At 38.9% G+C, this 12,931-nt stretch overlaps 1 protein-coding gene across 4 annotated transcripts in view; it reads left to right on the plus strand.

Annotated features, from left to right (window-relative positions):
- Positions 1-12,931, plus strand: part of LOC114479567 (guanine nucleotide exchange factor VAV3-like) — a 60,568-nt gene that overhangs the window by 39,760 nt on the left and 7,877 nt on the right. For 2 of the 4 annotated variants that reach the window (XM_028473309.1, XM_028473310.1), the window contains exons 21-25: positions 3,437-3,502; positions 3,604-3,638; positions 3,725-3,889; positions 8,064-8,151; positions 8,468-8,597. In XM_028473309.1, the coding sequence (XP_028329110.1) occupies positions 3,437-3,502; positions 3,604-3,638; positions 3,725-3,889; positions 8,064-8,151; positions 8,468-8,597 (484 nt within the window). The remainder of the gene's footprint in view (positions 1-3,436; positions 3,503-3,603; positions 3,639-3,724; positions 3,890-8,063; positions 8,152-8,467; positions 8,598-12,931) is intronic. The other 2 variants (XM_028473311.1, XM_028473312.1) reach the window with 1 other exon arrangement.

The following is a 12,931-nucleotide window of genomic DNA, read 5'->3' on the forward strand; positions in this document are numbered from 1 at the left end:
CTATTGCTGACAACAGCTGATTAATTGAGTGCCACGGTGAAACAATAAACCAGCAAACACTTGAGCCTCAAAAGGACGTTTTAATGGAGCAGCTTAACCTTATGTATCGGTGCATTTAGTGACTATCTGAGGAGGTCAGCCAGAATAACGGTGTGATTTATTTGAGGTCATTGGAGAGCTTCAATGGCTGTTTCTCACCCTGTTTTGATTTAAAAGTGCATCCACCTTCTGGTGCTGTTCCATTAGGACTGTGATCTTTGCCAATAGATTAGCTGCGAGTTGGAAGTGTTTTCCTCACAGCTGTGACTGATTGTCACAACGTTGGAGGATTTCTTATAAGCTGGCCGAGCAGCGCTGAAAACATCATGCGACACGAGTACTTTCATCTGTTCACGCTGTAGCGATTACTTATTAACTGACGGAGCTGAATGTGCATCAGGAACCTAAATTGGTTCACGGACTCATTTTCAGAAATCCATATGTTTTTATTTTGGGTGTACAATCTCTTCAAAACTCAGACAGTAGAATATCAGTTTTAGATAAAAAAAAACAAAAAGACACTAGATTTTGAGATTAAAGCTTCAATGTTGAATCTTGTCACAAGATAATAAGAAGAAAGGTTGATTTTTTCATATAATTTGTATTGTATACTGGGAGTTTTCCTTTTTTAAATTGCACTTTTTGTTCAGTTAAAGTAAATGTAAAGCAGAAATAAATTTGTGTTGTGAGTTTGTCACACCTCAGAAACATGACCACTGAGCCAAATTTGAAAGATAAAAAAACAGTTAGGTATATAAAATTAGGTCTTGAAGTCATGGAAAAACAAGCACTTCTCTCTGCTCTGAAATGCTGGGGGTGTGTCAATTAGAGGCGCTGGAACCACACCCACGCATGGGAAGGACGCCGTCTCTGTGTACTGTGTCTATGGGAGAGAGCAGTGTGAAAGTGTTGATAGTGCTTCTCCCATTGGTTTTCCAAAAGTGCTCGTATTGTTACAAACGAGTCTGAATATGTGCGTCTCTCCTGGGTAGAGCCAGTCATGTGTTTAGAAGAAAATGGCCGAATTTGCTTTACACAGACTTTAAGATAAAAACGACCTAAGTTCCTCTTGCCACAGTGTGATGTGAATTGACGTTTTCCCTGAACGTCAGTGATGCGATAACGTGATAAGCCCTGATGTTTTTACTGCTCTCACAGCCTCAACTAGCCTGAAACACAACAGTGTCTGAACCGTCACCTGATGCAGATGCCTTGCTCATTTCCATTGGGCTGAGAATGCAATGTACACTTGTGCTGCTGGGCTCCTGGCTTTTTGACACAGGATATTATTCAGATGTAAATTAGCCATTACATACTGAAGCAGTGACTCTAAGAAACAAGATGTAAAGCCTCCAGACGGACCACCCATCCATCCATCGCTCTACCAAATCCGTATAATCCAGACTGTTTGAAAGGAGCTGAACTTGTGTCATTTGACATTGGATACAGGGGATTAAGTACACGCAGACCACAGTGCTACAGTGATACACATTCCTTTAGTCTCATTCAGAGGGCATCATAATGGGGAAACTCCTCCTCCTACCCTACATAAGAATGTGAGCTCCTCCCTTTCAAACTACCTCAGAGGTAAAACAAACAATCCAGTATATAGATAAACCGAAGAGCGCTCACAATCAGTTTCACTTTTGGTAGCCGTTATACCACCTTGTATCGCCATACTGGGATGATCTGACGTGTTTGTGACCCAATGCAACGCAGTGGTTGGAAAAAACAATGGACTTTCTTCTTAAATGAACTACTCCTGTCGTCAGAAGAAGTGAGAATGACAAGAAAGCAGCATAGCAGTTCATGTAAGTGTTTGAAACAGCTGACTCAGCTGATAGTTGAGTTTACTTCCCTGCAGTGCAGGGTGAGCAGTCACAAACAGTTCCATTTTTAGTAGCCGTTATACCTTCATGTATTGCCTTTATGGGATGATCTGAGGTGTTTGTGACCCAATGCGATGTAGCTGTTGGACAAAACAATGGACTATCTTCTTAAATGGACTATTTCTGTGGTCAGAAGAGGTAAAGCGACCGTTAATGATTTAACTGCTCTGATAAACACACTCGCTGAAGCAGCGTTTGTGTTTGAGTGTTTTTAGGAGCAATCTGAAAGTGACTTTTCAGGGCTAAAACTCCAGAAAACAGGCAAGTTTGGGAAAATAAACCTCAAACACTGTTATTGGGGTTTTGAGATGGGTGAAAAATAGCACAATACTGGACATTTAATAGCTCATTTTTGTGACTCTAGGAAATCATGCTTAAGCATCCTACGATATGACACAATATCCTTTCCAAGCGTGCAAACTGATTGGTAAATCAGTCTTATTACGCACAATGCATTTTTGGATAAGAAACACCAAATCCCAATGACACAATTTTTTATTTATAATGGAAAATCTACTGGGTACCTTTAATCTGCGTCTCAAGCAGCACCAGAGGATGGAATTACAGAACATAGAGAATTCATATCCCCCGTTACCAAGAAAAAAAGCAATTATCTCCGTCCCACTGGCACAACAATACAATCAATCCCTGTAATTTCATTTGTTTTTTTGGTTTCTGCCTGTTTATGCCAACAGAGTAATAAGTTTAATCTTTATCATATGCTTATCGGAGGCATGACAAATGGAGAAGGGCTTTAAAAAAAGAGAAAAAAAAGCTTTAATGAAATGTTATTACACAGAGTGAATCATTGAGATGGGTAAAGATTTGCTTTCCAATCGAGTTACTCCCAGGGCTTGCACGGTCCAAAAAAGCATTTCATATGATAATAAAGAGGGACGACGAGAGCTTAGTCACGGCAAGAAGCTGAATAACGAGCTCCACGTGGCCTCAGCCCCTCCTATCCTTACAATACTGTATATACTCAATAGATTTAGAAGGACCTGATTAGGAATTATATGTGCCAACTTCTACCAATAATATATAACTAAGATCACGTAAGTGATGGATAAAATGCTGTAAGTCTGTAGTAATGCAACCAATTTTTAACCAACTTGTATCTAGTATGAGACAAAATTGCCTCTTGCATATTTGCATAAGGTGATCGTCACACAAAGCCTGTGGCTACTTCAGGGTGCTTAGCAAAAAATACAATTGTTCCTCTGGTGCGAGTCAGAGTGCTCATGCTGTTTGGATATTCAAAGACCGGCGTAAGATCCATTATTTAGCGTGAAACTCGGCTCTTGTTTTGATGCAGTACAAATCTAACTGCCGGCAGAGTTTGAACCGTAATTAACTTGGGTTGCAAATTAGGTGCACTGCATGTTGGGTGCTAATTGCTGAGGATTTATTCTAGCAAGTGTGGGAGGGGAAGGAGGAAAGAGAGAAAGGGTGAAGCGCTGTGACTTGCAGACAAATATAATGCGATTAACCAGTCTTTGCTATTGCAGGGAAAAATCCTGGCAACCAGCAAGATTGGCTTTTTTCCAAGTGATGCTGTGAGGCCATGCCCATGTGTAAGTGTGCATAATATAGGACAACATAGTATTTGTTTTCCCTATAAATAAGCCGAACTTTCACATGCGTTATTATGAAATAACAATCTGCTCTATATCAGGTTCCTAAGCCGGTTGATTACTCTGCTCATCTCTGGTAAGCAGTGAACACAATTACAAACTTAATCCATTAACCTCCGTTTTTATAATGATCATTATGACTGTTCTCATCTTTATGTTCAGCATGATTGATCGCAGTGTAAGTGCAGTAGTTGTCCATGAATGGTTTAGGTTCGCAGGGCCAATGGAGAGATATCAGGCCGAGGTGGAGCTCCTGGATCGAGAAAACAGCACCTATTTGGTTCGACACAGGACGAAAGAGTGTACTGAATATGCCATCAGCATTAAGTAAGTAACCAGAGGGCTTGGTTTTCTTTCAGTAAAGTTTCAAATGTGATGTAACATTTATATTTAATCATTTACAAAAAAAGGTTGAATAAAAAAAAACACATTTAGTTCATGGACAGTGAAAAGTGAGAAGTTAAAAGGACACAGAAACCCTGTAGTTGAATTGATTGATTGAATACATGCAAATAAAAGGAAGGAAAACCAGACAGTTGAAGTGCCACTAAATCCCATAGGAAACACATGAATTGATGTTGTTACCCCGGATTTCCACTGGATGCGTATCTGCTCCGAAACTGCTCCGCTGCGTAATTGCAGCGCAATCTGCTGTCCGACAATCCCCACCGCCTCAGGTTTTGCTACATGTCTGTTGCAGCAAGGACAACTATGGATAAGTCCAGTATTTGTATGTGAAATACGATTTTAAAAGTGCTTGGATCAGGCCAAACGTGGTATCAACAGAATGGTCTGGTCCCCCCGAGTCCGAATATGTGTATACTTTTTGGGTACAGTCCGAATTGAGCGGAAATGCAAACAAAATACTATTCTTGTCAGTTTTATCCCCGAGTCCGAACATGTGCTCGGTTTTCGGCTAGAGTCCGAAATGGGCCCGCTGGAGGTCCCGGAAGGTCGGCGTTTTCCTCTCCCAGGGATAACCTTGATCAATGGATGGAATTACTTTTTCTTTTTTTTTGTCTGCACATGCTATCAAAGGTCAACACGACAAGAAGTGCAATCATTATGAGACAGCAATGCATGTTTTGTTATTGCAATGAAATACAATAATTTATTTTATTGCTTGGTTGTGACCATCACCAGCCCTCCCTAAGGAAGGGTAAGAAACATTTTATTATAGAGAGGATGTAAAGAGGGAGAGCAGTGTTATACCTAGGTGGAGGGGGGGAGCAGGGGGAGAGACTCAAGGCAGGAAATAGAAAGGGTGGGGAAGAATAGATTAGGTAAATCATTGGTTGCCTTAATTTGTAGAAAATTAGTTATTAATTAGAGTTATGTGAATGGATAACTTCATTGAGTGATCACTACGTCATAGTTTGTCAAACATGTCAACCTAAACTAGCGTGTGTTTAAAAGTATTATTGCATATGCAGCTTGTAAATCGTCTATCCTTCCTACTAGTAATAATTACATAAAAGTCTTAGTTACATTTTATAGTCTTGTTTGAGCTGTCTTTGTCATTTTTGGTTTAATACCCCTTTAAACAATTAAAAATGGGTATGCATATCAAGCTCTGCATCGGTGCAAACTATAATAGAACATTTTCTGCATTATATTCGTTTTGGAATCTGTGCTACCCAATGACTTCAACTGAGCACACAAGAAAACAGATGCCAGAACTACTGCATTTACATTTTTTTTCCATCAGCCTGTTCTCATATTGAGCTGATATGTTTCTAAAATGCATAGGTCTGATATTCTGATCTGGCTAGAGATATTACAGTTGAGCATTCTGGAGTTTGCTTCTCAGCTTCTCGATAAGGAATGTTTCTACTTTTATAAACCTCAATCATTTAGCATCTCATAGTAAGGAATGTGGATCGGAAGATCCACAAAAGAGGGGAATGAGAACTTATCTGTGTTTCAACATGTGATGTCGATCAACACTGTCTACAGGATGAGGCTCCAGGTGAAGTAAAATGCATTTGGAAAAGCAATGAATTTAATGGTCCACTGTATATTGGCATCTATGCCCGGTGTCCCCAGACATATGTTGAAGGAGTGCTTTTAGCTTTGCATCGCACTTCTTGGATACCAGTCTTGGAGTTGTATTTTTTTTTTTAAGCTGCCAAAGCAATTTCTGTAGATAAGAACGCACTTTCCTCAGGCTTCATTGAATGACTTCTTTATCTCGAGTTGAGTGCCTGCATATTCGTCTTTTCAAACACAACCTGGTCTATTTAAATAGGAGATATGTTCTAGGCAACATCAAAGTGTATTCACCGCGCAAAATAACAAGGACTATCAAGTCCTTCTGACCTGGAATGACAGCTTCCAGAGATCATAACAATTCAGGGAGAACTCTGAAATAACGCTTGGATGTTGAGGCGATTTAGTGAGTGACATGCTATTCCAGCTCATTTGGTTTTTTGCACTTATACGGTGCCTCGGTCAAAGCTTTGATGTGCGTGTCCAGTTTGCGAATACTTCTAATGGCCCATTTCAGTGTCATGATCATAATTAGGGTGGCCGTTTGCTTTATACACAGAAGTTTGAATCAGACGGTCTAAGTGGTCAGCGTTTTCAACGTGGCCTGTGTTTGTGAGCAGATGTGGGAGCATCAGAATGAAGGAGGGAACAGAAAGACCACCCCTTACCAAACGGAGATCATCCAGTGTTATGCACCCTATAACTCAACATTCATCAATAATGTATCACTGACAATGATATATCAGTCAATTTGCATCACAGCCATATTCTAGCTATTCATTATACACTGCACATGAGTATATACACAATGCAAGGGTCTCTCCAGTGTATACATTTCACATCACCATATGGAAAACCAGCTGTTTACAGTGCATAAGTGCATCCCTTTTCAGTGTTTGCCCATACCATTTTACATAGTAGTGTCTCATCTGAGACCAGTGACTGAAAAGTAGTAACTAGTTACTATTAACTGTTACTTCATAGAAACGTATCTCAGTTACTTTTCTGACTAATTAAATAAAAAAAGTGATGCATCACTGTAAAAAGTAATCTTTGAGTTACTTTAAAATGATCTGTCAAAAATACCTTGATGGAGTTTGAAAATGAGAAGCGCACAATTATTTTTTTCCGGAGTTATTGCCCTTGTGCTGTTTTTTTTTTTTTTTTTTAACTCTGTTTGAGGTATCGTCAAAGGGGACAGCTTTCCTTAGGAACTGTTTAAGATAGTCATTTTATATTCTGAGGTTATAATATTTTCTTATGTATACATTTACTGTGAGTTCTTAGATATAGGACATTTAGGAAAAGGTTGTGAGTTATAATGACAACTAATCTGGTGGGGAATGTTGATGACTGTCTTCTTGTGATTACATTACAGCTGCCCTTAAAGCAGAGATAGATGCTCTGTCAAGCCATACCTGGTTAATAATAGGTCTTCTGTTGAAATGAAGTGGCCTGATTCCCTTTGGATGTGTTCATCTGGTTTGAGCCCAGACACAGTTTACGTTTAAATACAATGTTCTTCTCTTTGTTTTCCACAAAAGAGAAATAGTGAGAATATCTCAATGTGAAGGAATTTATCATGGGTGTGCTCACTCAAAGCTTATCTTATGTTTATATCTTATAGTCCATGATGTTTGACTGCCCGTTATGAGTTAACAAACACGGTCACGTGTTTACATGTGTGAATACCAAATGAGAGTTAAAATGCAGAACTACTACCCAGCCAGCTAAATTAAATTATTATACCAATATTCATAACAATAAAAGAGTAACAAAACAAAGTATTATGTAAGAGTACTAGTTACCGCCAAAAGTTACTGTTTGTATTCCATCGCCTGGTAATGGGTGACATTTGAAGACATACAGTATACTCTTGAAACTTGTTTTTGTGTTATTATAGGACTATCATTATGAATATATCTTTTTTTTCTGGTAGTAAATTGACAGAAGTGCTAGATACAACTTTTTAAGACTTGATGAACTGACTATCTACACAATTCCAAAAGTGTCTGTTTTTGAGTTATTCATTCACTAGACTACAAACAAAATGCACATAGAAAGTGTAAAATCTATCATATAAAGACAAAAGTAACTGCTATAATTTGATTGTCTAAGTTTCTAAGTCTCACTATCATTGGCTCCTAACCTGGATGCTCAGCAGGCATCACACAGTGGCTCACCTCCTTAGAGATGGTTTACGTTAGTCAAGGTTTGTGACAATGCAAATAACCATTTAATTCTTTGCATTGTCACTCTGCAACTGCAAACCTTATACAAATGTAAGTGCAGGATTCAGAGTAAGACTTCTGCAGTGTTTGATCTTGAGAGTGAATCAGAACAGATTTTCACCAGAGGGATAAATGTACAGTAAGTGTCCTTGTCCTATAACTGAGTTGTTTGGCTCAGCATGGCAGCTGGCTGCCAGCTCAGGCAGACCCTTCGTGACCACCGAGTGATGTGCAGGCATGTATAGTTGATTAGCAGCTCATATCTTATTCATCTTCTACAGGTTCAACGATAAAGTCAAGCACATTAAGGTTCTGACCAGGGATGGATGCTTTTACATCGCTGAGAGTCGACTCTTCAAGTCTGTGCTGGTAACAGCTTTATGAGTTTCTTCTGCTCCACAAACCAACTTAGCAGTATTGAGTAGATTCCTTTTGACAGCAAAAATTGTTAGTTTTGTTCAGTGGAATAGTGTTAAACACCTATTAATGGTTTTCTTTGACATAATCTAACTGCTGGACCTGGTTTTCTGCATTCAGTTATTATGAGCCTTTTTCAGTATTCCCTCTTTATACATACCAGGGAACATAAAAAAACCAGCTTAAAAAACCCTTTTTCATATTAAATGAATAAATTGAATAAATAATTTTAATGATTTTAGTTTGTGTTTTGAAATTTGCTTTACAGGATTTAGTGGAGTACTACAAACAGCACTCACTGAAGGAGGGCTTCAGCAGTCTTGACACCAATCTGCAGGTTGCTTTTAGGGAACTGTCCAATGGAAACATGTCCAGGGCCATTACCAAGGTTGGCAGCGGTGAGTCTAATTAAAAAATGTTCCCGTCCACTCACAGCACCAAATGCTATGATAGTCAAACTTCCCTTTATTGGATAATGTGAACATTTGCTGGACTTTTTTTGGTCTGTCAACAAGAGAGATGACATTTGGTAAAGTTCTGTGAAGTGTTTCTACAGCCGCGGGCCACAGCCTTTTTCTTAACACAGGCTGAGTTTCAGGGAGAAAAAACTGCTTCTCCTACTTTGATTGCTCAGGTTTGTTAATTAAATGTGGCATTATAAGACCAAAAAAACTAAACACTAACTCTAGAAATGTGGTCATGCTTAAAAAGAAGATATTAGGTATAGTGATGCTCCCACCTCTTTCTATCCTCATGTTTCAATGTTTCCTGATAAATATTTACATTTTATTTGTCAAACTACAGATGCATGATTAATCGATATAAAATTGAAATATTTATTTGGGGGACTTTTAAAAAGTCAAAATCGGAAAATCGATTTTCCCATTTCATCATGTGCAATCACGTCAAGGGTCTCTCTCCCTTTAGAAACTGTAGAAAAACAAGTTTCAAACACGTGTTTAACGTGATAGACCCTCGCCACAAACTCTTCTTTTTAAAATGCGAATATTGTGTGAGATTTTTTTCTAATGCAAGGTCGTCTTTAAAAATACTGAGGGATTCATTTCTTGTTGGGCAGGTTGGTATTTTATCAATCCCACAGGGGATTTAACATTCTTTGTTAAAGCTTTGCAGTTGCACTTTATTCCCAATACGGTAATTTGTTTTCACTTTTTCAATTATAAGAAAATACTCAAGTGTCTTTTTTTTTAAAGGGGGAAAAAAACAATTAAGATCGGAAAAAAAATCAGGATTTTTATTTCGAGCTAAAATCGTGCAGCCTTGTGTCAAACATCTACAGTATAGCTATATCTAACTTGTTTTCAGTGGCCATACTGATTAAATGAAAAGTTTAGGTGAGCTTCAATAAGTGTAGCCTCTGCGTCATTACCAACCCTCAGAGAAGAAGGCAGTGATATTTACTCGCAGGAAGCATTTGAGGGATAAAAAGAAAAAGCCTTGAGGAAGAAAGAGATTAAAGGAAGTGGCAAGTTGAGAACACAGTTTGTTCAAGGGAAGCAGGAAATGTGGATTGAATAAAATGGACAGACATGAGAGAGAAGGAGCGACGGTAAGAAGGGGGAGTCGGAGTAAAAGGAGAAGTATGGAGATGGAGATGGAGAGGAGATAAATAGGTCTTGGTCTTACTTAGCTGTGTGTTGCAAAAGTGGAAATTCTTCAAAAATAAAATCACTAAAACACTTATAAAAATGAAATACTTTTAGTTTTGACCTTGCGCTAAATGGTATGTGAATCAGTATTGTTCCGCAGCCCAGTTTGGAAATTAATAGATCGATAGATAGATAGAACTTTAATTCAACACTTTGGTGATTTGTAAACGAGACCTGAGAATATTAGCCATTCCAAAATGTGTCTGCTCCCTGGTCCTACACAGAACCACAAGATGCGCTGGAAACCACAAGAGCGGAGTACCCCTCCTCATGAACAAATAGTGCTTACACTGCAGTGTATGTTAACTGTCGAGGAACGGCACCGGCAGCAGGCAAGTTCTGTATTTAGTTTTACCGGTAGCCATCGCTCCTTTGCTAGCGAGAATAACAAAGGTGGAAACAATAGATTTCATCAGGTTGCGGGTTGAGTTCATGGGTGGAGATACCAGTGAAGGGTAGGGTATTTTCTTTCTCGATTCCACTTGTGACGTCACAAATGTAGAAAATTTGAAACGGAGCAATTTTGTCTGTGTTGTAAGACTTGCACAGACCACAAACAAACGACTGGATGGATTTATTTCACATTTTGTGTGCCGTGTGGACACTCAAGTTACCTCATTTGTATTCAAAAAGACCGCAAAAGTGGATTTTTTAATATGTCCCCTTTAAGATGTAAGAGTATAACCACTACTGCTTTTTGAATAGAGTATTTTAAATGTGGGCTTCAGACTTTTCTGTTTATACATTTGAATTGAAATGCACAGTTGGTTGGCTGTAAGCATTAAATGTCAAAGGTGAACACAACTTGTACCAGATTGCAAATATTGACAGAAATGTCCACTAATTGCATTGGGATATGCCAATATTGCTTTATAGCTAAGGCTGCCATAACTGGACAGCAGGAGGAACTTTTCTATCAACCAATCGCAGAATTCAGTGAAAGTTATTAGTTTCTCATGAGCGTAATTGGTTTTAGCCCACCCTAATCTTAGCAAAGGCAGGTGTTGACTGTGATTAAGTGCCTTTTGGGGCTTTCTTTTGTACTCTAATCCAATATTCTTCTTTTTGACATTTGAATATCTTTGTTGCAATATTTATTGGAATGTTCCTGTCTGCATCTCAACAGATGTAGCTCTATCTAAACTCTTTTCAAAGACACCAAGGGAAGGAAGGGGAGTTAGAGAAACAGAGAGGCAAAGACAAAAGAGTGAATGAGAATGACAGTTAGTCAGGCAAGCACTGGGAGAATGCTACTCCAAACGTAACACTCTGCACTCTGCTTATCTTTGAAATGCCTTCACAATTTTCCTAACAGGACATGGTATTTCACTTGGGCAGACTGTAGAGAAATGAAAAAGTGTGACAGCCACTCCCTGACACACCTGGGAAAACCCTTGGTCCTACTGTAGGATGGTGAATGTTTCTTTGGAAAAGTTTGCAAAAACGATCCGATCTAATAGAGCAGGAAGCAGCTGGAGGTAAACCGTCTCAACTTAAAGGGAGATGTGTATGTGTAAACAACCTGAGTCTCTGCCGCGGCAAGCAGGCGAGCGATGGAACAAAGTCAAAGTTAGCCCTTTGTGTCTGCTCAGATGTAAAATTCTGCTACATCCTTGTCCCTCTGCCTCCTTTGGCAGCATCAGTCTCCACACGCTCCAGGCTTCAAAAGCTTTCCGCAAGAAGTGTATTTTTGTATTGCTGCCTTTCACTATTGCTTCCTTTTCTGAGAAAACCCTGACAGACCTACTGTTGCCTCAGTGCATGTAAAATAGATTATTATTGCCTTAAGTCGTCCACCCCCATAAGACAGACTTAGTGTGGGCACCGGGGTTTCTGTCTGGTAAACAGCCTCCATGGAAAGACAGATGTCATACCAAGACAAAAGGAGAAAAAAAGATATGTGGTTTGAATCTCAAAGTGCTGTGACACCACACGGCAAAACAAAACCTCAAAACACGAGGCTGCACAAACAATCACAAGATGCAGAAATGCTAACAAAGAAGCTGGAGTCATTTGGTTGGAAAAAAAAAACTTAAGCAAGCTTTTTAAATAAAGTTGGACCGACTGCTTTTTATCAGGTTGGTGTGTGAACGATCAGAACTGATTTGCAATGTAATGAACTTTTATCTGACAATCGTTTGATAATAAGATATTGAGGCTTTGGAATTTATTTTGATGTCAAATGATAATAAATTAATTTGTTTGTACCATTTCTTCTTCTTTACCTTTTGAACAGAGTCTGAGGAAAGTGTTTACTGCATAAACGCTAAGAACACATGCAGAGAACATTAAGGCTCCAATCACTGACAATGATGTCGAGGGTTGTAAAAATGTACCTGGTCAAAGAAATGAAATGTATATAATAAGGATGCACTGATTGATCGACCGATCCTTGCATATGAAACCGATCTTTTCCACTGATCTAAATATCTAATATATAAAGTCAGCCATTGTCCCCTTCTGCTGTGAAAGAACTGACAGGCCCCGCCCAGCAGGTCATGTTTGCAAGTACGCGTGTGCCTGCTACACAGGATAACAATACCCGGAACATGGTTAGCCTAGCATGTCCACATTTCGGCCTCACCACCTTTTCCGGAATTTTTTAAAGTTATCAGAACATAGTCGCGTGATATATTGTTTTAAAGGCAATTCAACGTAGATTGCGATTTTACGTAGCACAATTTCATGTGTTTCATCTGACTGAATTCTAGAGAAGGTGGTACGTGCTATTTGACGCTGAGACGTTGACTGGGGGTCCGGCCGTAGTTCATTAGAACTTGTTGTAGAAGGTTTGACTATTATCCTGCACTACAAAGAAACTTAAAACTCAGCACACTTTGTTGTTTGTCCTATAGATTATTATTTATTATTTTATGATCTACCTCAAACCTTGTGATTTTCTTTATTTGTAAAACCAAAATACTGCTGTGCACTTTATTTTTGGCAAAGAGCTCCACACAGGTCTGCAGTGTAACCTGTTGCACTAGTTTTATTTGTTTTTAAAATGGGAAAAATGAAAGACTAAAGGAACTGATATAATTTAGTGTTTTGGACAGCAATGT

This window comes from Gouania willdenowi, chromosome 17, assembly GCF_900634775.1.
Source record: "Gouania willdenowi chromosome 17, fGouWil2.1, whole genome shotgun sequence".
Taxonomy (NCBI): domain Eukaryota; kingdom Metazoa; phylum Chordata; class Actinopteri; order Blenniiformes; family Gobiesocidae; genus Gouania; species Gouania willdenowi.